Source organism: Equus przewalskii, chromosome 5, assembly GCF_037783145.1.
Source record: "Equus przewalskii isolate Varuska chromosome 5, EquPr2, whole genome shotgun sequence".
NCBI classification, from domain to species: Eukaryota; Metazoa; Chordata; class Mammalia; order Perissodactyla; family Equidae; genus Equus; species Equus przewalskii.
In genome coordinates this window covers 25,640,851-25,663,275 of record NC_091835.1, presented here as the reverse complement: position 1 = coordinate 25,663,275, position 22,425 = coordinate 25,640,851, and the positions used below count along the sequence as shown (strand labels likewise).

General features: G+C 39.9%; 1 protein-coding gene across 1 annotated transcript; it reads right to left on the bottom strand.

Moving 5' to 3' along the window:
- Positions 1–1,878: 1,878 nt before the first annotated feature.
- On the bottom strand, positions 1,879–2,829 carry LOC103566299 (olfactory receptor 9S13-like). Its single transcript, XM_008542648.2, has one exon. The coding sequence runs from the start codon at positions 2,827–2,829 to the stop codon at positions 1,879–1,881; it is 951 nt and encodes a 316-aa protein (XP_008540870.2).
- Positions 2,830–22,425: the final 19,596 nt, after the last annotated feature.

The following is a 22,425-nucleotide window of genomic DNA, read 5'->3' as shown; positions in this document are numbered from 1 at the left end:
CGACTCTATTCTCCACGGCTTCCCCTTGCTCGCTCCGCCATGGGCACACTGCCCTCTTTAGGGTTGCTCAGACTCCCCGGCCACACTGCCTTCAGGGTCTTCACACCTGCTATTCTGTCTTCCTGGCATAGCTGCTTGGCTGCTCATTTGACATTTCTTGAATTTCCTTTGATTATGTCTTCTTACAAGGATGTGTTTTAATTTCTGAATATTTGGGATTTTTCAGATATTTTTCTATTATTGGCTTCTAGTGTAACACTGTTTGTATCTGAGATCCTCCTTTGTATGATTTCAATCTTTTTAATTTTATTGAAACATTTTCATGGCCCAGAAGATAGCCTATCTTGGTGAATGTTTCAGGTGTACTTTAAAAAGAATTTGTAGGGCCAGCCCCAGGGGCCTAGTGGTTAAGTTCAGTGTGCTCTGCTTCATCAGCTGGGGTTCGGTTCCCCGGTGTAGACCTACACCACTCGTCTATCAATGGCTATGCTTTGGCAGCGACCCACGTACAAAAAGAGGAAGATTGGCAGCGGATGTTAGCTCAGGGCAAATCTTCCTCAGCAAAAAAATTAAAAAACAAACAAACAAATAAATAAATAGACTTTTTATTCTACTGTTGTGAGTGGAGTGTTCTGTAAATGTCAAGTTGGTCTATTGTGTTGCTAAGTTTTCTATTCTTTGCTGATTTACAGTGTGTTTGTTCTACTGAATTCTGAGATGGTTCATGGCTATCTCCAACGATAATGGTCGATTTGCTTATTCTTCCTTCCAGTTCCATCTGTATTCATATATTATGACATTCTTTTATTAGGCGAATGCATATTTCAGGTTTTTATGTCCTCTTGAGGAATTATCACGTCTCTCTTTATCTTTGGAAATATTCTTCGTTCTACAATTTGGTACTTTTATAGCCTCTCCAAGTTTGTTTTGACTATTTTTTGAACAGCATACTTGTTCCATCCTTTTACTTTTAACCTACCTGTGTCTTTATATTTAAAGTAGATTTTTTTTTGATGAGGAAGGTTGTTGCTGAACGAACATCTGTGCCAGTCCTCCTCTATTTTGTACGTGGGACGCCACCATAGCACGGCTGGTGAGCGGTGTGTAGGTCTGCACCTGGGATCCGAAACCATGAACCCCGGGCCACTGAAGTGGAGCACGCGAACTTAACCACTATGCCACCAGGCCAGCCCCTAAAGTAGATTTTTAATGGCATAGAATTAGATATTGCTTTGTTTATCCAATCTGACAAGCTCTGCCTTTTAACTACAGTGTTTACATTTATGCACTTCTTGTAATTGTCAATATGATTATGTTTAAATCCACCATCTTGCTATTGGTTTACTGCTATTTGTTCCATCTGATTTTTTCCCCCTTTCTTGTCTTTTTTGTTGTTGTTAATTGACAATTTCTAAAAAATATCTTTTATGTCCCTTACTGGATCATTTAACTATATTGCTTTGTTTTAGCTTTTGGTGATTGTACTAGAGTTTACAACATATATCTTTAATGCATCACGGATGACTGTCAAATTATATTATACTACTTCACATATAGTGTAAGAAACTTAAGACAATAGACTTCTATGTACCCCTTCCATACTTTGGGCTATTATCATCATATATTTACTTCATATATCATAAACAACACAATACATTTTATTATTTTTTCTCCATTAGGTAGATAGTTCTCAGAGGACAAGAACATTGTCATATGCATCTTTCTCAAGCACTAGGCAACTGCCTGGTATATAGTGTGTTTTAAGTAAGTGTTGATTGAGTGAAGGAAGGAAGAAATAAATTTGTTGACTTCTACCTACAACCAAAAGGCTCTTCCTTTGCTTAGTCTTTAGGACACTGTCTCTCTGGCCTTCCTTCTTCACGTGGCTGTGTGTTTCTGGCTCAGTCTCCCCAGGGCCTCCTTCACGTCCTTGTTCTGCAGACTATAGATGAGGGGGTTGAGCATTGGGATGACCAGGGTGTAGAAGACAGAGACCACCTTGCCCTGCTCCATGGAGTCAACAGCTCCTGGCTGGGCATACATGACAAAGACAGTCCCAACAAAGAGAGTCACTGCAGTCATGTGAGAGCCGCAGGTGGAGAAGACCTTGTGTTTCCCACCTGCTGATTGCATCCTCAGGATGGTCACTGTGATGTAGCCATAGGACACAAGGACCACCAATGTCACACTCACAATGATGAGCCCACAGATGCCAAACATGATCAGCTTGTTGAGGGCTGTGTTGGCACAGGCCAGTTGGAGCAGGGGGGGCACGTCACAGAAGAAGTGGTCGATGTGGTTGGAGCTGCAGAACGGGAGGCTGAAGGTGAAGCTGGTCTGGACAATGGAGTTGAGGCAGCCTCCACAGTACGTGCCCAGCACCAGGCGGAAGCAAGCCGAGGGGCACATGGTGATGGGGTAGCGCAGGGGGCTGCAGATGGCCATGAAGCGGTCATAAGCCATGACACCCAGGAGGAAACCTTCAGTGGTTACCAGCAGGGAGAAGAAGAAGAGCTGGGCGGCACAGCCCTGAAAGGTGATGACCTTGGACGAGGAGAAGAAGTTGGCCAGGGCGTTAGGGGCGATGACCGATGAGTAGCACAGGTCCAGGAAGGAGAGGTTCTTGAGGAAGAAGTACATTGGGGAGTGCAGACGCGCATCCAGGGTGATGACCACGATCATGGTGAGGTTCCCCAGGACGGTCCCCAGGTACAGGGCCAGGAACACAGCAAAGAGCAGGGCCTGGGTCTCCAGGCTACCCTCAAACCCCTCCAGCACAAACTCCTGAAAAGGCGCCGCTGAGACGTTTCCGTCTCCGTGGCGTGGCATGGCCCTTGGACCTCAGACCAGGAGAAGAAATTCTGCCCCCAGTGATGGTGGACTAGGTAAGTCAAGCTAAACTTCCCGCTAGAGACTGTTGGAAAAAATGAACAACAACGAAAACAAGACTGACTGAAGGTGTAAGAGAGTCAATGATTTAGTGAAGAATTGCTAAACAAAGCTCAAGATCAACAGAGCACCAGGGATTCCAGGACAGAGGGCCTCTCTTTTCCCTTGAGACATAGGCCAATTTTGAAGAGGAAGCTTGAGAGGCCAAGTGCTGAAGCAGTGAGTTTTTGCCGGTCTTGTGGAGCTAATGGTGACAGTACTTGGTTACTGGGGACCAGCAAGGATGTATCCATAGGTGTACGTTTTAACAAGGGGTAGGTATGCAGCTCAGCCTCTGACCATTTAAATCACTGAAATCATATTCAGGTGAGATCTGAGTGCTAGTGCCCTGGACATCTTGCAGAAATAAATATAACTGCTCAAGAGGAAGGTACATCATCCTAAACTTCAAGCTTTTTTTTCTATAAAAATTTTCGTAGACAGTGCCAGACACACAGATTAAAAATTGAGGAGTTAAAGCAATAGAAATTAAAACAACAGAAACAGTAGACAGTAGAAATATCTGCAGAGGCTTCAGATTTTGGAGTTAACGGACATAAACTTTAAAATAACTAGTGTTATTCTGTTTAAAGGATAAAAGATGAGATTAAGAATTTCAGCAGAGATGTGGAAATCATAAAAAGAATCATATGCAACATTTTTTTAAAAGTACATTGACTAAAGTTAGGAACTCAATAGGTGAGTTTAATAGCAGATTAGAAATAACTAAACAGAAAATTTGTGACCTAGAATACAGGTCAGTCATAAATATTAAGAGTGAAGCATGAAGAGACAAAAGGATGGAAAAATCAGAAATGAAGGTAAAAGATGAGATATACTGAAAGATTCGACACATGTATAGTATGAGTTCCTAAAAAAGAGGAGAGTTAATTAGGCTGAATCAGAATTTGAAGAGATAATGGCCAAGTATTATGTCAAACCAATGAAAGATAACAATCTACAGATTCGTGAACCCTACAGAATCAAAGCACGATGAAGCAAAGAATACCACACTTAGACACATCATAGTAAAATTATTTAAAACCAAAATAAAAAGAAAAATCTTAAAAGCAGCCTGAGAAAAAAGACCTAGTCCCTTCAAAGGGTCAGCTGCAGGAGTAAGATGGTCACCTGGCTTCTTATCAGACTAAAAAATAATAGAAGCCAGAGCAAATTATTGCCAACTAGAATTCTATTCCTACCAAAATGTCCTTCAAGACTAAAAGTAAATTCAACAATAATATTTAAAGACTTCAATACTCCATCTTCAGTAATGAATAGAACAATTAGACTAAGGATCAGCAAGGAAATAATAGATTTGAACAACATTATAAACCAAGTAGCCTTAACAGACATACAAAGAACACTATCCAACAACAGCAGACTACGTTCTTCTCAAATGCACATGGAGCATTTCCAGGATGGACCATATGTTAGTTCACAAAGCGAGTATCAGAATGTTTAAAAAGATTCAAATCATACTAAGTTCGTCAAACAAAATGGAGGGGAACAGCCTGGTTGCATAGTGGTTAAGGTGATGCACTCTGCTTTGGTGGCCCAGGGTTCGCTGGTTCAGATCCTGGGTGTGGACCTACACGCTGCTCATCAAGCCATGCTGTGGCAGCATCCCACATAGAAGAACATAGTTGTATATCTTAGTTGTACATCCCCAAATGTGTGTGAAACCTTTTTGTGTAAAACTGTTGAGAGAAACCAAAGTAGATTTCAATAACAGGGCAGGGATATGCCAGGTTCTTAAACTGGCAAACTCAATATTGCATAAATGTCAATGCTCCCCACACTGAATAGAGTCAATGAAATCTCAGTGGCTTGTATTTGTGGAATCTAAAATTTATATTGAAATGTGCACCAAGTATTTCCAAGACATTCTAGGGAAGAAAAACAAGGTGGGAAGATTTGTTCTACCAGATAGTGACATAGAAGACGTGGGGATGAAACAATGGTGGGGGCATCCAGAAAGAGAATCTTCCAATGGAACAGAAGAGAGAGCTGTCAATGGTGAGTTTATATAGACACCCAATTTACCCACAGGCAGCACAATGGAAAAGTGGGAAAATCTAGGACCACTGATGCTCGTGTGTGAAACAGCGAGATTTGGCTCTTACCTCACTCTGTACACAAAAGGCAACTACAGGTCGAGCATAGATCTAAATTTGAAAGCGAACCAGTGAAGATCCTGGTGGACAATGCAGACGATCTTCATGGCCTCGGTGCAGGGGAGGGCTTCTCAAATTTCCTAAACAGGGAGCCAAAAGTATTAAATATAAAGGAAATGCTGGGTGGGTAGAACTACGTGGAAATCGAGACACTCTCCAGAGTGTGAAAAGGCAAACCACAGCCTGGGAAAAGATACTTGTAATATGTACAGTGGATAAATGACTTGTCTGCAAAATGTTATCAATAATTCCAGGCAAACAAGAGAAAGACAACCTCAGCAGAAATACACGCAAGACTCATAGAAGTGCTGCCGGGAAAAGAATAGCCAAATGGCCAACAACCATTGAAACTGGGCACAACCTTGCTGTTCATTGAGAAAAGGCAAATTCAAACGTTAATGAGATACGCAGCACACCCACTGAAATCGCTAAAACGAGCAGACGGCTTATAATCAGCGTTCTCAAGGACGGAAGCAACTAGAAGAGAATGTGAATTAGCACAAGAAGTTTGGCATTTTCTACTCAAGTTGAAGATACCTGGCCTGACCTATGACTTAACTTTCCCTCTCGAAGGTATTTACCCAATAGAAATGCACACACCTGTGCACAAGGGGACCTGTACAAGGCTGTCTCCCCCAGCATAATCATAACAGCTGCCAATGAGAAACAACACAAACCTACACTCCAGAAGAAGACACAGGTGAATTATGGTATATTTGTCGGGAGGAATGCTATACAGCAGTAAAAAGGAACAAACTACGGGTATGTGAAACACTATGGATGAATCTCAGGAGTGTAACACTGAGCAAAAGAAGGCAGACACGAAAGGACACGTGCCAGAGGATTCCACTTAGCTGAGGTTTGAAAGAGCCGGGGAAGCAACTGTAATGCTCAGGGATTCACGCACACTCAGATGGGAAAACTATAAAGGCAGGTGTAGACATGATGACCTAAAACGTCAGGACAGTGCCTACCTTTCTGGGGACCAGAGGAATCCGTGGCTCACGGGGCATCCGAGTCTCTGGGACGTCCTGTCTCTTGGCCCGGATGGTGCTTGTGCAGGTGTTTGCTTCGTGATCACCCCCTGGCTGTTCTGTTCAATTCCGTGCACATCTCCGCGTGTGTGTTGTAGCCGAGGGAACAGGGATGGAGCACTTCACTGTCACCAGAGGCTACGGCACTGGAGAGAGGGGTCCACAGGAGCCTTGTCCCTTACTGACCCAGGGCACCTGCCGCCACCCCTCCTTCCTAAATGGACCCAAACCACACAGAAAGGAAAACGTGTGCTTTATTTATTTCACAGGTACCCATCACCTGCTTTGTTAAGGGTGAGAGAGATGCCAGGAGGAGTCAGAAATGGCCCTGCCTCAAGTCACGTGGGTGAACGAGCAGCATCTAACATCCCGCTTCCTCCCTCTGTAACAAGATTTTGCCCTTGGTGTTGGTAACCATAATCTTTCCTAATTCTTGTCGCATTTCTCTGACCACTTCTCTCATCTCCTTTGCAGGCCCCCCGTTCCCAGACCACCCTTAAATGACAGCATCTCCTAAAGCTCATTTCCTAATTAAGTGGTTCTCAAATGTCAGCACCCGTTGGAATACCTGGAGAGCCTTTCAAGACATGGATGGCTGGTCCCCACGTTCAGAGATTTTAAATTGGTGGGTCCGAGGGAGGGCCTGAGAATTTGCATTTCTGGGACGTCTCTCGGTGACGTTGATGATGCTGGTCCAAGGACCACACTTTGAGAACAGCTGCAAATTAAGCCTCTAGTTCACTTCTCTCTCACTCTCAAAACATGTGTTTCCAAATGACGATTGGTAATCCCACCAGAACCCCAAGTCATCATGTTCAAAGGTGTTTGTCCATGCCCTCATGTCTGGGTTAAGGATACACTATCACCAGCCACCCTAAACCCAGTCCACTTCCTCCCCGTGACATCCAACCTGCACTGCTTCCTGCCAGTTCTTTGCATCCAACGTTCCTCCCTCCACCTCTCGTATCATCTCTGGTTCTTCTCACCTCGCACTTGAGCCATTGCCATGGTTTGCTAACGGGCTCCAGCCTGTTCACTCCTTGCTCTGTTTCCCGCACAGCCCTCCCCACATGGAGTCATAAAATCTCGAGTTCAGCTAACACTGCTCCCTAACGCACACGAGGTGACAGCTTTCCCATCATCTGAAGAATGCACAGAATGGAAGCCCCAGAAGGGGCTCCACTCCAAGCATGCCGGGCGACCTCAGCCCAGCCTGGGAGAACCTCTGATTCTCTCATTCTGCCCACAGTGTTTGTCTACCGCATCCACCCTGTGGGTGTGACCAGCTCTCCTGTCTCCCGCTGGGGTGCCCTCCATCACCCACGCTGAGGTCATTGCTTCCTCCTCTGTGCATCAGCAACCAGGTCATGCCCCTCTCATGGCACCTGTCCCGTCAAATTGCAGGTAGCTGTTTCTGTGTCTGCAATCCTGCAGAACCATGAGGTCCTGGGGGCTGGACTCCGTCTACTTTATTTCTGCATTCCTGACACACCGCATGCCCCTCTGTAGCACACGTTCAGAAGTTGGTGGTACTGATCTGAGCCTGAGAAATGCATTTCAGGCGATGAAGGAGAGACTGGGGCCCCCTGTCCCTGTCATCTAAATGGACCTGCAGCCCAGGGGTAGGGCTGGCCAGGGCAGGAGTGTGGTTACCACTTCCCCTGCTGACAGCAAGCCCTGAGTGCTTACTGTATATCACAGGCCTGCTGCCTCCCTTGCACACATGGTCTCCTTCAACTCCTGGCAGCCCTGACAGGTGGCGGCCTTGACCTTACCTTTTCCAGGTGAGCGTCATAACTCTCCCAAGGGCACAGAGCCAAGACCTGTTCTCTCAGGGTTGCCCAGGCTCCTGACCCAGGTCTGTGCTGATGATAATCAGGTGGCACTGAGGACCCCGACCACCCCTCCCCATTCAGCTCTGGCTTCCTGTGCTGTGAAGTGAGAGTTGGGAGGGGGCACCTGGGGTCCCAGTGAGAGTCTGGCCGGGTGCTCCAGGTCCTGGCTGCAAGAAGCTCCTGGGTCTTGGTGCAAGCAGAGGAGAGGATGGTCTCAGCTCACCAGCTCCTCCACGTCTTGTTGCACCAGCCAGGCAGCATGTCAGGCTGCCGGCACCTTGAGGTCACTGCTGGGGATGATCTCTCCACCTGGCACAGCTGAGACTCGGGGCCTCAAAATGGCCAATTAGGTGAACTTGTTTGTGTTCTGGCCTCTGCAGTGAGCTGGGACTCCTGGTGCTCCTAAGTCCCCTGTCGCCACCTTTTGTCTGATCCCCCCTCACCTGCAGGGCCAAGGACCAAAGCCCAGAAGTCCCCTGGGGCCACAGAATAGACAAGAACAGAATCTAAGAGCAGACCCCATGGCCCTCAGTGGACTGTCCCCCAAGGGGTGGCAGGTGCGAACTCCTGGGTCCAAACCGTCCCATCAGCCCTCCCCACCTCCACCTTAAGTGAGCCGTTCTTCTGTGAGCTGAAATGATCTACTGGGAAGAAATCCCCCTCCGGATCCCTCTGCGCTGCTCTGGGTCCTCCCTTCAGCAGAGTCTGACCTTGTGTGGTTCCCCCCAGGAGGGAGAGCAGACCACCCAAATGTATTCCTTTGCCTGGCGGAGGATCAGTGGAGGTGGAGTGAAATAATTGACAAGTATTGCTTTTCAAAATTATAAAACCAAAACATGTTTGAAAAGTTCAAGCAATTAGAAAGCATTTGGAGCCAAGACTGAGGATGTGCCTCTGTTTACCCCAATCACTGTCCCCACCCCTGGTAGACTGGTGTCTCCACTTCCAAACCTGTTGGGGGAGGAAGCGGCTTGGGTGGGTTTGCGTATTTTGTCTAATTGTTTTTTTCTTTCACGAAATATGATCACACTCTACACCAGGTCTGCAATTTTTAAAATTTTATTTATTTTTTTACGGAATACTGTGTAATGATTGTCTTTCAAAGCCAGAGCCATCCTCTTTCAATGTCTCCAGTGGACCATTGTATGGGGGGAATCATAACACATTCATTTAACACTATGTAAATGGATATTTAGGATTTCGCATTTTTTAACTTTTTATTATGGAAAGAACACTTAACACAAGATCCACCGCCTAACAAATTTTTAAGTGTGTGATATGTTACTGTTGATTATGGGTACAACGTTTCACAGCAGATCTCTAAAGCTTATTTATCTTTTTTGAGCAAACTTTCTGCCTGTTAGTTAAAAACTGGCCCCAGCCCCTGGTGACCACCATTCCACTATTTGCTTCTGTGAATTTGACTATTTTAGACCCCTCATATGTGGAACCATACAGTATTTGTCTTTCTGTGACTGGCTTATTTCACTTATAATGATGTCCTTAAGGTTCATCCATGTTTTTACATGTTGCAATATCTCCTTCTTTTTCAAGTCTGAATAGTATTCCATTGCATGAGGATACCACAGTTTCTTTGTCCATTCATCTGTCAAAGGATAGTTGGGTTGTTTCCAGATCTTGGCTATTGTGAATAGTGCTGAAGTGATCAAGGGAGTGTAGATAACTCTCTGAGATACTGATTTCAATTCTTTTGTATAAATACCCAGAATTGGGATTGCTGGATAGTATGGAAGTTCTATTTTTAATTTTTTGAGAAACTTCCATACTTTTTCCATAGATCAGCACCATTTTGCATTCCCACCAACAGTGTGCAAGTGTTCTAAATTCTCCACATCCTCGCCAGCAGTCATCGTCTTTTGTTTTTTGGGTAATAGTCATCCTGAGAGGTGTCAGGTGAGAGCTCATTGTGGTTTTGATTTGCGTCTCCCTGATGTTTAGGGACATTGAGCATTTTTTCATGTACTTGTTGGCCATTTGGATGTCTGTTTTGAAGAAATGTGTGTTCAAGTCCTTTGCCCATATTTTAAATTGGGCTGTTAGTTTTTTAAAATTTTTGAGTTGTGGGAATTCTTATATATCTAGAGATTATCCATTATCAGATATATGGTTTGCAAATATTTTCTCCCATTCTGTCGTTGGCTTTTCACTCTGTGGAGGGTTTCCTTTGCTGTGCAGAAGATTTTCAGTTTGATATCGTCCTACTTGTTTATTTTTGTTTTTGTTGCCTGTGCCAAGACCAATGCCATTAAGAGTTTCCCTTATGTTTTCTTCTAGGTGTTTTACAATTTCAGGTTTTATGTTTAAGTTTTTCATCTATTTTGAGTTGATTTTCATGAATGGTGTGAGATAAGGGTCCAAATTCATTCTTTTGCATGTGGATATCCAGTTTTCCCAACACAGTTTGTTGCCGACACCAGCCTTCCCTCGTTGTGTGTTCTTGATGCCCTTGTTGAAGATCAACTGACCACATATGCAGAGATTTACTTCTGGGCTCTCTACTCTGTTCCATTAATCTATATGTCTGTCGCTATGCCACTCTCATACTGTTTTGATTATTGTAGCTTTGTAACATATTTGGAAACCACAAAGTGTGATAGTTCCAGCTTTGTTCTTCTTTTTAAGATTGATTTGGTTATTCATGGTCCTTTGTGATACCATATGAATTTTAGAATTGTTTTTTCTATTTCTGTAAAAAATGCCATCAAGATTTTCATAGAGATTGCATTGAATCTGTAGGTCACTTTAGGTAGTATGGACATTTTAACAATACTAAGTCTTTAGTGAAAACCATGTTAATGTTTCACTATTAAACCTGCTTTTTACTATAGGTTGGTGGTAGATATATTTTGTCAAGTGAGAGCATTACTATGAAGTTTCATATAAATACTGCTTTCGTTGCATCATTTTAGTTTTGACATGCGGAGTTTTCAGTATCATTTAGTTTTACTTAAATTTTAATTGTCATTTCTTCTTTGATCTGTGAGTTTACTTACAAAGCTGTGTTTTAAATTTCCAGATACCTAAGTTTTTTTCAGTTTTATTTTTTAATAACATCTATTTAATTACATTTAAGTCTAAGCTCCTTCATCATAAAATAATTGACCATGTATGTGTGGGTTTATTTCTGGGCTCTCTATTGTGTTCCATTGTGCCTGTTTTTAGGCCAATATCATACTGTTTTGATTACTGAACTTTGTAATTTAACATCAGAAAGTGTGATGGCTCCAACTTCATTATTCTTTCTCAAGCCTGCCTTGGCTGTTCAGTCTTTTGTGGCTCCATACAAATTTAAGGAGTGTATTTTCTAGTTCTGTGGAAAATGCCACTGGAATTTTATTAGGGATTGCGTTGGCTCTGTAGATCACTTTGGGTGGTGTGGACATTTTAACCATATTAATTCTTCTAATCCATAAGCATAGACTATCTTTCCATTTATTTGTGTCTTCTTCAATTTATTTCATCAATGTCCTATAGTTTTCAGTGTATGGACCCTTCACCTCCTTGCTTAAATTTATTCCTAGCATTTTGTTCTTTTGATGCAATTGTAAATGGGATTATTTTCTTAATTTCCCTTTCTGATAGTCCATTATTAGTATATAGAAATGCAAGTGATTTTTGTTTATTGATTTTGTGACCTGCAGCTGTGCTGAATTCATTTATTAGTTTTAACAGTTTTTTGATGGAGTATTAGGGTTTTCTATATATTATATCATATCATCTGCAGATAGAGGAAATTTCACTTCTTCCTTTCTGGTTTTGGATGCCTTTTATTTTTTTTCTTACCTAATTGCTCCAGCTGGGACTTCCAGCACTATGTTGAATAAAAATGGTGAGAGTAGGAACCCTCGTCTCATTCTTGATCCTAGAAGAAAAGCTTTCAGATTTTCTCTGTTGAGTATGATATTAGTTGTGGGCTTGTCATATATTGCCTTTATTATGGTGAGATATGTTCCTGCTATACCTAGTTTGTTGAGAGTTTTTATCATGAATGGATATTTAATATTGTCAAATTTTTTATGTATCTATTGAGATGATCATATAATTTTTATCCTTCATTTGGTTAATGTGGTGTATCACATTAATTGATTTGGAGATGTTGAACCATGCTTCCATTCCTGGAATAAATCCCACTTGATCATGGTGTATGATCCTTTTACTGTATTTTTTTTTTAAAGATTTTATTGTTTTCCTTTTTCTCCCCAAAGCCTCCCGGTACATAGTTGTATATTCTTCGTTGTGGGTCCTTCTAGTTGTGGCCTGTGGGATGCTGCCTCAGCGTGGTTTGATGAGCAGTGCCATGTCCGCGCCCAGGATTTGAACCAACGAAACACTGGGCCGCCTGCAGAGGAGCACATGAACTTAACCACTCGGCCATGGGGTCATCGCCCTTTTACTGTATTTTTTAATTGGATTTGTTGAGGACTTTTGCATCTATGTTCATGAGAGATATTGGCCTGTAATTTTCTTTTCTTAAAATGTCCTTTTCTGGTTTGGGTATCAGGGTAATGCTGTCCTTGTAAAATGAGCTTGGAAGTGTTCCCTTCTCTCTATTTCTGGAAGAGTTTGAGAAGGATTGGTATTATTTCTTCTTTAAATTTTTGGCAGAATTCACCAAAAAGAATTTTTTTATTGGTAAGTCTAGCTAAAGGTTTATCCAAAGAGGAGTTCCAGTCTAAGATGGCAGCATAGGAGGCTCCTGAACTCATCTCCTCTCATGGATACACTGATATATTTGGAGCAAATCTCTCTTAAAGAAATCCGGAAAAAACTAGCTGAGCAACTCCTACACATTGAGGGAATGAGAAAATGCCCACATCAAAATGGGTAGGAAAGACTGAGACACATTCTCACCATAAATCCCACCCTTGGCACTCTCTACAATCAGGAGAGAACTCACAATTTCCAGCTTCTCCCTGAGGAGCAAAGGGTTTGGATCCAACATCTAGCACCACAACTTTTAAAACTTCCACCTAAGGGATGGGTCCACAAAATGCCTATCTCTGAAAGCCAAGGGGGCTTGCATCCCCAAGACCTGCAAGGCTGTAGAAAACAAAGAATCGGTTCATCATGACCTCACAAAGACTCACTATGGCTGTCCCCCCAGGGCTCAGCAGAGAGGGAGAAGACAGAAACACCCACCTTTCAGTCTTTCCCTGAAAAAGACCTCTTTGCATATTTTAAGAGTTACTACCTGAAGGTCAGACTTCTAATTTAGCACACATTTGGGGGCTAACTGCGATCCTCTCCAGAGACTTGGGAAGCCAGCAGACACCATCTCCACATTCTCTTTCTAGCCTGCTCCAAATTGCTAGTATCTTCCTGGAAGAAGCTTGCACACATGTCTGGGACCCTGATTTTTGCATCTGCCACCCAAGGGACCCATCACTATATTGCTTTGTTCTACTGGCCAGCAGGGCTTGTGTTTGCAGGTCACACAAGACTGTAGCAAACAAAGAAACAGTTCTTAACCAGCTATCCCCTTAGGGATTAGTGCAGAAGGCAGACAAAAATGCCCATCTCCCAGTCTTTCCCTGAAAAGGGTCTATTTGCATACTTTAAAAGCTTCTGCCTGAGAGTCTAGCTTCCTATAAACCTGCATCTACTGCTGACCTCGATCCTCCTCTTTGGGGAGGACAGGTCCCCTTTGTGACACTGACAGGCCTTGGTATACCCCCAACTACTAAGAGATACTAAGAACAAAGAAAGCAGCTTAGACAATCTCAAAAGTTTGAGAGACAACCAAGAATTTAGGCAAGGCTGAGTGATAAGTTTTATCTCCTACACAAGGCCACTCCATCAAGTCTGGGAGAGGTGGATATTTTATCTAACATGTGGAAACCAACACAGAGAGTCAAGGAAAAGGAAGAAACACATAAATATATTCTGAATAAAAGAACAACATAAAACTCCAAAGACAGACCTTAATAAAATGTAGATAAGTGATTATCTGATAAAAAGTTCAAAATAATGGTCATAAAGATGCTCACCAAGGTCAGGGAAACAAAATATGAACAAAGTCAGAATTTCAACAGTGATACAAAATCTAAAAAAGTATCAAACAGAAATCACAGGGCTGAAGAATATGATAACTGAACGGAAAAATTGAATAGAGGAAGTTTGACTATAGCCTAGATCAAGTGGAATAAAGGATCAGTGAACCTGAAGACAGGGCAGGAGAGTTCATCCAGTCAGAGGAGCAAAAAGAGAAGGAAAAGGAATGAAGATAGCTCAAGAGACATATGGGACACCATCATGCAGGCCAATATTTGCACTATAGGGGCCTCAAAAGGAGAAGAGAATGAGAAAAGGGACAGAAAGCTTATTCAAAGAAATAATGGCTGAAAACTTCTGTAACCTGGGGAAAGAAACAGACATCCAGATGCAGGAAGCCCAGAGATTCCCGACTAGGATGAATCCAAAGAGATCCACACAGAGACACATTATAATTAAATTGTCAAAAGTTAAAGACAAGGAGAGAATCTTCAAAGCAGCAAGAGAAAAATAATGTGTTACATCCAAGGGAACCCCCATAAGACTATCAGCAGATTTTTTAGCAGAAACTTTGCAGGCCAGAGGGGAGTGGCATAATACAGTCAGCCCTCTATATCTGTGGGTTTCTCATCTGTGGATTCAACCAACTGCAAATTGCATTTGGTTTATTGAATCAGCAGATGCAAAACCCATGGATATAGAGTACCAGCCCTGTTTATCGTACTACACCATTTTATATAAGGAACTTGAGCACCCATGGATTTTGGTATTTGTAGGGATTCCTGGAAGGAAGCCCCTGTGCATACCAAAGGACAGCTGTATCTTCACAGCGCTGAAGGAAAACACTGCCAAGCAAGACTACTCTACCCAGCAAAGTTGTCCTTCAGAAGTGAAGGAGAGAGAAAGAGTTTTCAATACCACAAAAGTTGAAAGAGTTCCTCACCACTGGACCTACCTTACAAGAAATGTTAGAGGGACTTCTTCAAGCTGAAACAAAAGGATGCTAATTCGTAACAGGAAAACATATGAAAGTATAAATCTTACGGGTAAAGGTACATATATAGTTAAATTCAGAATACTCTGATGCCTTAATGGTGGTGGCTAAATCACTTATAGATTTAGAGTGAAGGTTAAAAGACAAAAGTATTAAAATAAATATAACTACAAATAATTTGTTAATGGATACACAAGGATTGAAGATGCAAATTATGGTATCAAAAACATAAAATGTGGGGAAGAGAGATTTAAAATGTAGAGCTTTAGTATGCATTTGAAGTTAAGTTGTTATAAATTTAAAATATCTTATAAACATAAGATGTTTTATGTAAGCCTCATTGTAACCACAAAGCAAAAGCCTATAGTAGATACGCAAAAGATAAAGAGAAAGGAATCTAAGTATAACACTACAGAAAATTATCACATCACAAAGGAAGAGATCGAGAGAAGAAGAAAGGAACGCAGGAATTATAAACAGCTGGAAAACAACTAACAAAATCACAATATTAAGGCCATACCTTTAAATAATTAGTTTAAATGTAAATGGACTAAATTCTTCAATCAAAGGACATAGAGTGGCTGAATGGATAAAACAATAAGACTCTTTACTCTATACTTCCTGCGAAGCACTCATTCATCTTTGAGGACACACGCCCTGACAGTGAATGGATGACAGACGTTCATGTGAATGGAAACTGAAAGAAAGTGGTGATAGTTATACTCATTACTGCCAAATAGGCTTTAAGCCAAAGACTGTCGTAAGAGACAAAGAAGGTCATTATATAGTGATAAAGTGGTCAATCCAACAAGAGGATATAACATTTAAAAGTATTTAAGCATAAAACGTAGAAGCACCTGAGTACATAGAGCAAATATTTGCAGACCTGAAGAGAGAAATAGACAGCAATACGATAATAGTAGGGGATGTCAATACCCCACTTCCAACAATGGATTGATCATCTAGACAGAAAACCAATAAGGAGACATTGAACTTAAACTACGCATTAGGTCTGATGGACTTAGACACTTATAGAACGTTCCATCCAACAGCAGCAGAACACATTTTTCTCAAGCACACGTGGAACATTCTCCAGGATAGATCACATGTTATGGGACAAACAAGTCTTCATAAATTTAAGAAGATTGAAATCATATCAAGCATCTATTCTGGCCACAATGATTTAAAACTAGAAATTAATTACAAGAAGTAAACTAGGTAATTCACAAATATATGGAGATTAATGACATGCTACTGAACAACCTATGGTTCAAAGAAGAAATCAAAAAATAAGTAAAAAATGTATTGAGACAAATGAAAATGGAAATACGACATACTAAAACTTATGGGATGCAGCAAATGCAGTTTTAAGAAGGAATTTCATAGCAATAAACACCTACATCAAGAAACAAAAAAGACCTCAAATAAACAACCTAACTGTACTCCTCAAGGGACTAGAAAAAGAACAAACTGAGTCCAAAGTTAGTAGAAAATTTTATTATGTTACTGCTTTCCAGATAATTTATGATTTCCCTATTGATTTTCCCCTCTGACCCAAGGCATATCTAGAAATATGTTTCTTAGTCTCCAAAAGTTAGGATTTTTTTTGGTCTCTTGTAATAAATATTTTTAATTTTATTGTATATGACCAAAGAACCTGGAGTAAAAATTATTGTCTTTTAAGCTGATTAAGATTTCAATTTATGGTCAAGCCATGATCTACTTTTGGAACATTCTATGAACAAACAAACAAGAGAAATCCAATATATTTTATTCAAAGCATCTAAGGTTTCTCTTTCTAAAAATATCTAGTGGTTTCTTGAAGCGATCCGTGATTATATTTGCCCTTGCCTATACTTTTGACTGCTAGATCTGTCCAATTCTGTAAGAATTCTCTCCTAACTTTTCTAACACCTTTATGTATTTAAATCCATTTTTAGTGTGCACGAATTTGTGCTGTTATATCATGTGCATGACTTTACCATTTTATTTCTTAACTAGCTCTTTATGCCGGTTGGAACCTTGATCTTTAACTTTGACCTTGTCAGCCATTAATAGCCCCTCTTCTGCTTTTTCTATGCGTTTGGCTGCAGCTCTTTGCTCATAACAATATTTTCAACAATTCTCTATCATTTTAATTATGTTTCTTATGCCTTCATATACAGGTGGCTTCCCCCCAGTACAATATCTTTCTTTTAATAGAGAATTAAGTGTATTTACTTTTGTGTGATGGCTTTGCATCGTTCTCTCTTAATATTATTAATAACACATTGGAATACTGTACGGCAATGAAAAGTGAACAATCTATCGCTACAAGCAACGACATAGATGAATATCAAAGTATAATAATGAACGAAGGAGGGCAGACATAAAGAATGCCTACTATGTAATTCCTCTGATACAAATTCAAGAACAGAAAAGTAATCTTCAGCATTAAAGGTTAAGATAGTGATTACCTTTGGAGATAAAAAAAGGAGGATAGAGGGTTTCTGAACTGTGGTAGTGTTCTTTTTCTTTGCTAGGGAGTGATTTACATGGGTGTGCTCACTTTTTAAGAATTCACTGAGTTGTATACTTTAGATCTTATTCAGCTTTCTGTAAAAATGATATATGTAAAAAATGTTTACTATTTTTTTCTGATCTATGAACACAATCATATTGTCTGCAAATTATAGCTTGACATTTTCTGAGTCCTGTTTCTTCTAACACTAGGCCTTTAATTTACATTTTTATTGAGTTTTTGTGTCACTGTGCTTGTAACTCCAACACAATATTAAGGCGTGTGATAGAGGCTATTGCATCCTCGTTTAATTTCTAATTTTAGAGGAAATTCTTTCAACATTTTATCATTTAAGTATATTTGCTGTAAGTTTTTAGAAGGTCTCCTCAATGAGGTTATGGATGTTTCCTTCTTTTCCTAGTTTGCTAAGAGTTTTTGTAAGAAATGGGAAGCTGAATTTCATCAAATGCTGGTATTGTGTGTATATTCTCCTTCACTCTATTCGTGAGATAAGTTACATAAATTCATTTTTAAGTGTTTAATAAACATTGCATTTCTGAATTATACACAAGTTGGTTGTAATGAATTACATCTATCTGTCTGTCTACCTACCCATCTATCTATCTATCTATCTATCTATCTATCTACCTATCTATCTATCTATCTATCTATCTATCTAAGTATCTATCTATCTATCTAAGTATCTATCTATCTATCTAAGTATCTATCTATCTATCTATCTAAGTATCTATCTACCCATCTATCTATCTATCTAAGTATCTATCTATCTATCTACCTATCTATCTATCTATCTAAGTAGCTATCTATCTATCTACCTATCTATCTATCTATCTACAGTCAGCCTTTTGTTTTAAGGGTTTTTTTTTTGTTTGTTTGTAAAAAGTTTCATCAATATTTATTGGTGAGGAGGGCCTGTAATTCTTTAATGTCCTTGTCAAATTCAAGAATCAAAATTATGCTGGCCTTCTCAAATGAGTTCATCAATGTTCCCTCTATTTCTATTTTCAAGAATGGCGTGGTCATGCTTCTTTTATGTTTGGAAAAATCACAGACAGAGTTTCTCTGTCTAGAATTTTTTTGTGTGGTAAGTTTGTAATTTCAGATTCAATATCTTTATATATAATCATTCAGCTTTTTAATTTCATTTTATGTTGGCTTTGGTAAGGTTGCATTACTATATAAATATTTGTCCTTTGCATCTAAATTTTCAGTTGGCTTAAAGTTGTTCATAATGTCCCCTTGCCATCTTTTTAAAGTGTGTGGGCTCTGTGTGATGTCCCTGTTTCATTACTGATATTGATTATTGATGCCTTTCTTTTTTTTTTTTATCCATCTCACCATGTGTTTTTACACTTTCATTAACCTTTATAAAGAACAAACTTTTAACTTGGTTGACCTCTATGTTGAGTGTTTATTTCCTGTTTCATTCACTTTTGCTCTTATCATTATTTCTTCCCTTCTACTTTCTTTGGGTTAAATTTGATCTTCTACCAATGTCTTGAAATGGCTCCCATTGAAAATACAATTCTCTGTCTTATGAAGATAAGACCTTTTTCTCTGCCTGCCTTTAGGTTTTCCATTTGAATCTGGTTTTCATAATCTTTTTCTTTTTTTTGAGGAAGATTAGCCCTGAGCTAACCACTGCCAGTCCTCCTCTTTTTGCTGAGGAAGACTGGCCCTGAGCTAACATCCGTGCCCATCTTCCTCTACTTTATATGTGGGACACTTACCACAGCATGGCTTTTGCCAAGCGGTGCCATGTCTGCACCTGCGACTCGAACCAGCAAACCCCGGGCCACTGAGAAGCAGAACATGCTCACTTAACCGCTGAGCCACCAGGCCGGCCCCTGGTTTTCATAATCTTAACTGTTACATGCCTAGCTGTAGTTTTTTTAAAAATAAATATCCTACTTGAGGTTTCATCAGTTTTGGAAAACTTATCTATTACGTATTCAAATATTAGTCTCAGCTCATTGCCTCACTTCTTCATTTGAAGACTCCAATTATATATATGCTAAAAAATGTTATTACCATATCTTCAATGTCTCTTACTACTTTTTAAGTAATTTTAATTTTTTTCTTTTTATGCATAACTATGGATATTTTCTTTTGATCTATATTCCAGTTTACTAATTCTCTCTCCAACTATATCTACTCCATTGTTAAACTCATTTGTTGAGTTCTTAATTGCAGTTATTTATTTTTAATTCATATTTGTAATTCCTTGAACACACTTTTAATTCTCTGAACATATAATCGTACTTATTTTAAAGTCCATACCTGAGATCTCCTGTGGCTCTGTTTCTAATGTCTGCTTTTTCTCTTTGTTTTCTCTCTTGTTTTCCTGAATGGCTGTTACTTTTGGTTACACGTCAAATGCACATTTTTAAATGCAGGGACGATTTGAAGGTCTAGATCATGGTAAGACTCCCCTGAGAGAGTTTACTTTGCTTCTAGTCAGCAGCCAGACCAGCAAATCTGACCACTTTAATTCAATCAGAAACTAAGAAGATTTGGATCTGGGAGATAGTGTGAAAGCTGATTGACTTTCATTTTACTGCTACTTCCAGGATATTGCCCTTCAACCCCCCTCCTCTTAGGTGCCAGTTGTTGCCCTCTTGGCCCCAGGAGTCTGCTGGGTAAATCCTCTGCATCTCAGCATCAACTTTAGTTTTGGCAACTGCCTCAAGGGAAAAGCCCCAGCAAATTTAATCTCACTTGTCTCGGCTTCACTTATATTTCAATCATGGCCCCCAAAACCTTCCTGCCCTAGTTGCTGTCTAGGGCTCTCAGAACATTTAAAAATATCTTAAAATATTTCATATTTAAGAAAAAGGGTTTGTTGGAAATACTTTTTTTCCATTGCTGGAACAGAATTCCTGTTGTATCATTTTCTATGCTTTTCTTTTTGAACCTCCTGTGTCATTACGTTTTAGATGTATCTTATGTGTAAAGCATCCAACAAAGTGGGCTTTTTTTCTTGCCACTCTCAGAGACATTTTCTCTCAAAAGTTTAACTCATTACATTTATCTTTGTGTGATTTTTGATGTGTTTATACTTATAACTCATATATCTTCTTGTACTTTATGTTGGCCATTTTTCTTACCCTTTTTCTCACTAATTTTTGTACAAATGATTGATACTTTTGTCCCACTTTTTACTCTCAGTATTTGGAAATCACACATTTATTTCTATTCTTCTAGTGGCCACTCTTACCTTTTTAATACATATGTTAAGCTTATATTGATGTTTAGAGTTAGAATTAGAATCTCCTTTCCTGAAGAAACCAAGAACGTTAGCATGCTCTTCCCCTTAACACACTGCTCTAATGTTAACATCATTTAGCATTTTAAAACCAAATTTTGTTTAAAAAATGAACATTGTATTACATCCTGTATCAAAAGTCATGAGGCTTAAAAATGCATTTTACTTTTTTATTTTTCACCATGCTTTCTTGTATAAGTTGTCTTTCTTATTTTTTGAACCATTGATTTTGCTGGAGTACGTCACATACAACTGTCTCATTGCTTTTAATAAACGAGATGTGCCAGCTGTGTGGGATCTGTCGCTGCTTATACAGGGCTTATCACTCTGGCTCCAAAGCCCACAAATAGCACTTTTAACCTGTGGACAAAGGCCGTGATAGGCACCCTAGGAAAACTGAGGGGAGATTGGTTGGTCTAGATGGGCTCAAAGTAGCTTCCAGGTTAATTACCTGCCAAATGCCCTAGAGTCTCTTTCTGCTTCTTGCGTCTGTTGATGTAATGCCAACTATGCCTGCCTCCGCAGCAGTCTCCTCCTGCATATTTTGGGGGTTTGATTTACACTGTATTGGTTACTCTACAGATGTTTTCCTTCCTGAAGTATTCTTTAAAATGTCTTCTCATTGGTGACATTATTTCCAATGTTCCAAATTATTATAGAGTCATCACATTTCAAAAACTGTCTTTTCTATCATTTAATAAGATCTGGGGTGGATTAGAGAAAAGACAAATGTACCTATTCTGCCATCGTGATCCATTACAGCTTTAATTTGTATAATAATGTAATAAGTGACAGCCAAATATTTGGATTTTTTATTAAAAATTTTAAATTAATTAATCTTGTTCAATAAAGAAGAGGTTCAAAAAGATTCAAAGGATAAAAAAGAGATTTTAAAATTTTTGAACATGAGTATTAGGATGTCCTTTGAACATATAGGATATATATATATTTGAATATATTCAAAAGATATGCTACTACTCATGTGTTTAGATACTATGTTCAAATACATATTCAAAATAATAATTACTTAATTTTTAATTAATTATAATAAATTAATGAATTATAAATTAATAATCAACCTATTCTTCTACTATGCTGTGCAGCTAAAATGCATTCACATGCTTATTTAAATACATTCTAACAACACTGAGTCAAATATTAACAGTGCTTAGCAATATTTAATGTCTTTCTAGAGAGCTCACTGCTAGTGATTGAACTGACACTCAAGCCTGAATACAAATCCAGCACTGATTCTACATGAAATCCGCCCTTTTCTGTTTGCCCTCTATCCTGGCCTTATGAGAAGTGAGTTAGTTCTCACATTGGACTGCTTGCTAGTAATACCAGACCTTGTTTTTTCCCAACCCTGAAGTAACATTCTCCCCCGGGCTCTGCCTTCAGACTAACTCTGCTGCTAACAGTCTTGAAACTCTTGCCTCATTAAAGAGTTTCTAATGAGCTAACCAAATACGGATGGAGTTTGGCCAAGAAAAGGCCCTCGGAGAATGTGGACTCTGAGACAGCGAGGATAGGGAGGTAAATCCCTGGAGAACACAGCCTCCATGACTCTGGGATCCTAATGAGCCAGGCTTGGCTCACAACCAGCTCCCAGTGATCAAACTGCATATTGTAATGAGCGTGGGCTTTTGACCCCAGCCT

What these genes read in the sequence shown, in the direction of transcription:
- LOC103566299 (XM_008542648.2), bottom strand. Translation starts at nt 2,829, where the DNA reads ATGCCACGCCACGGAGACGGAAACGTCTCAGCGGCGCCTTTTCAGGAG.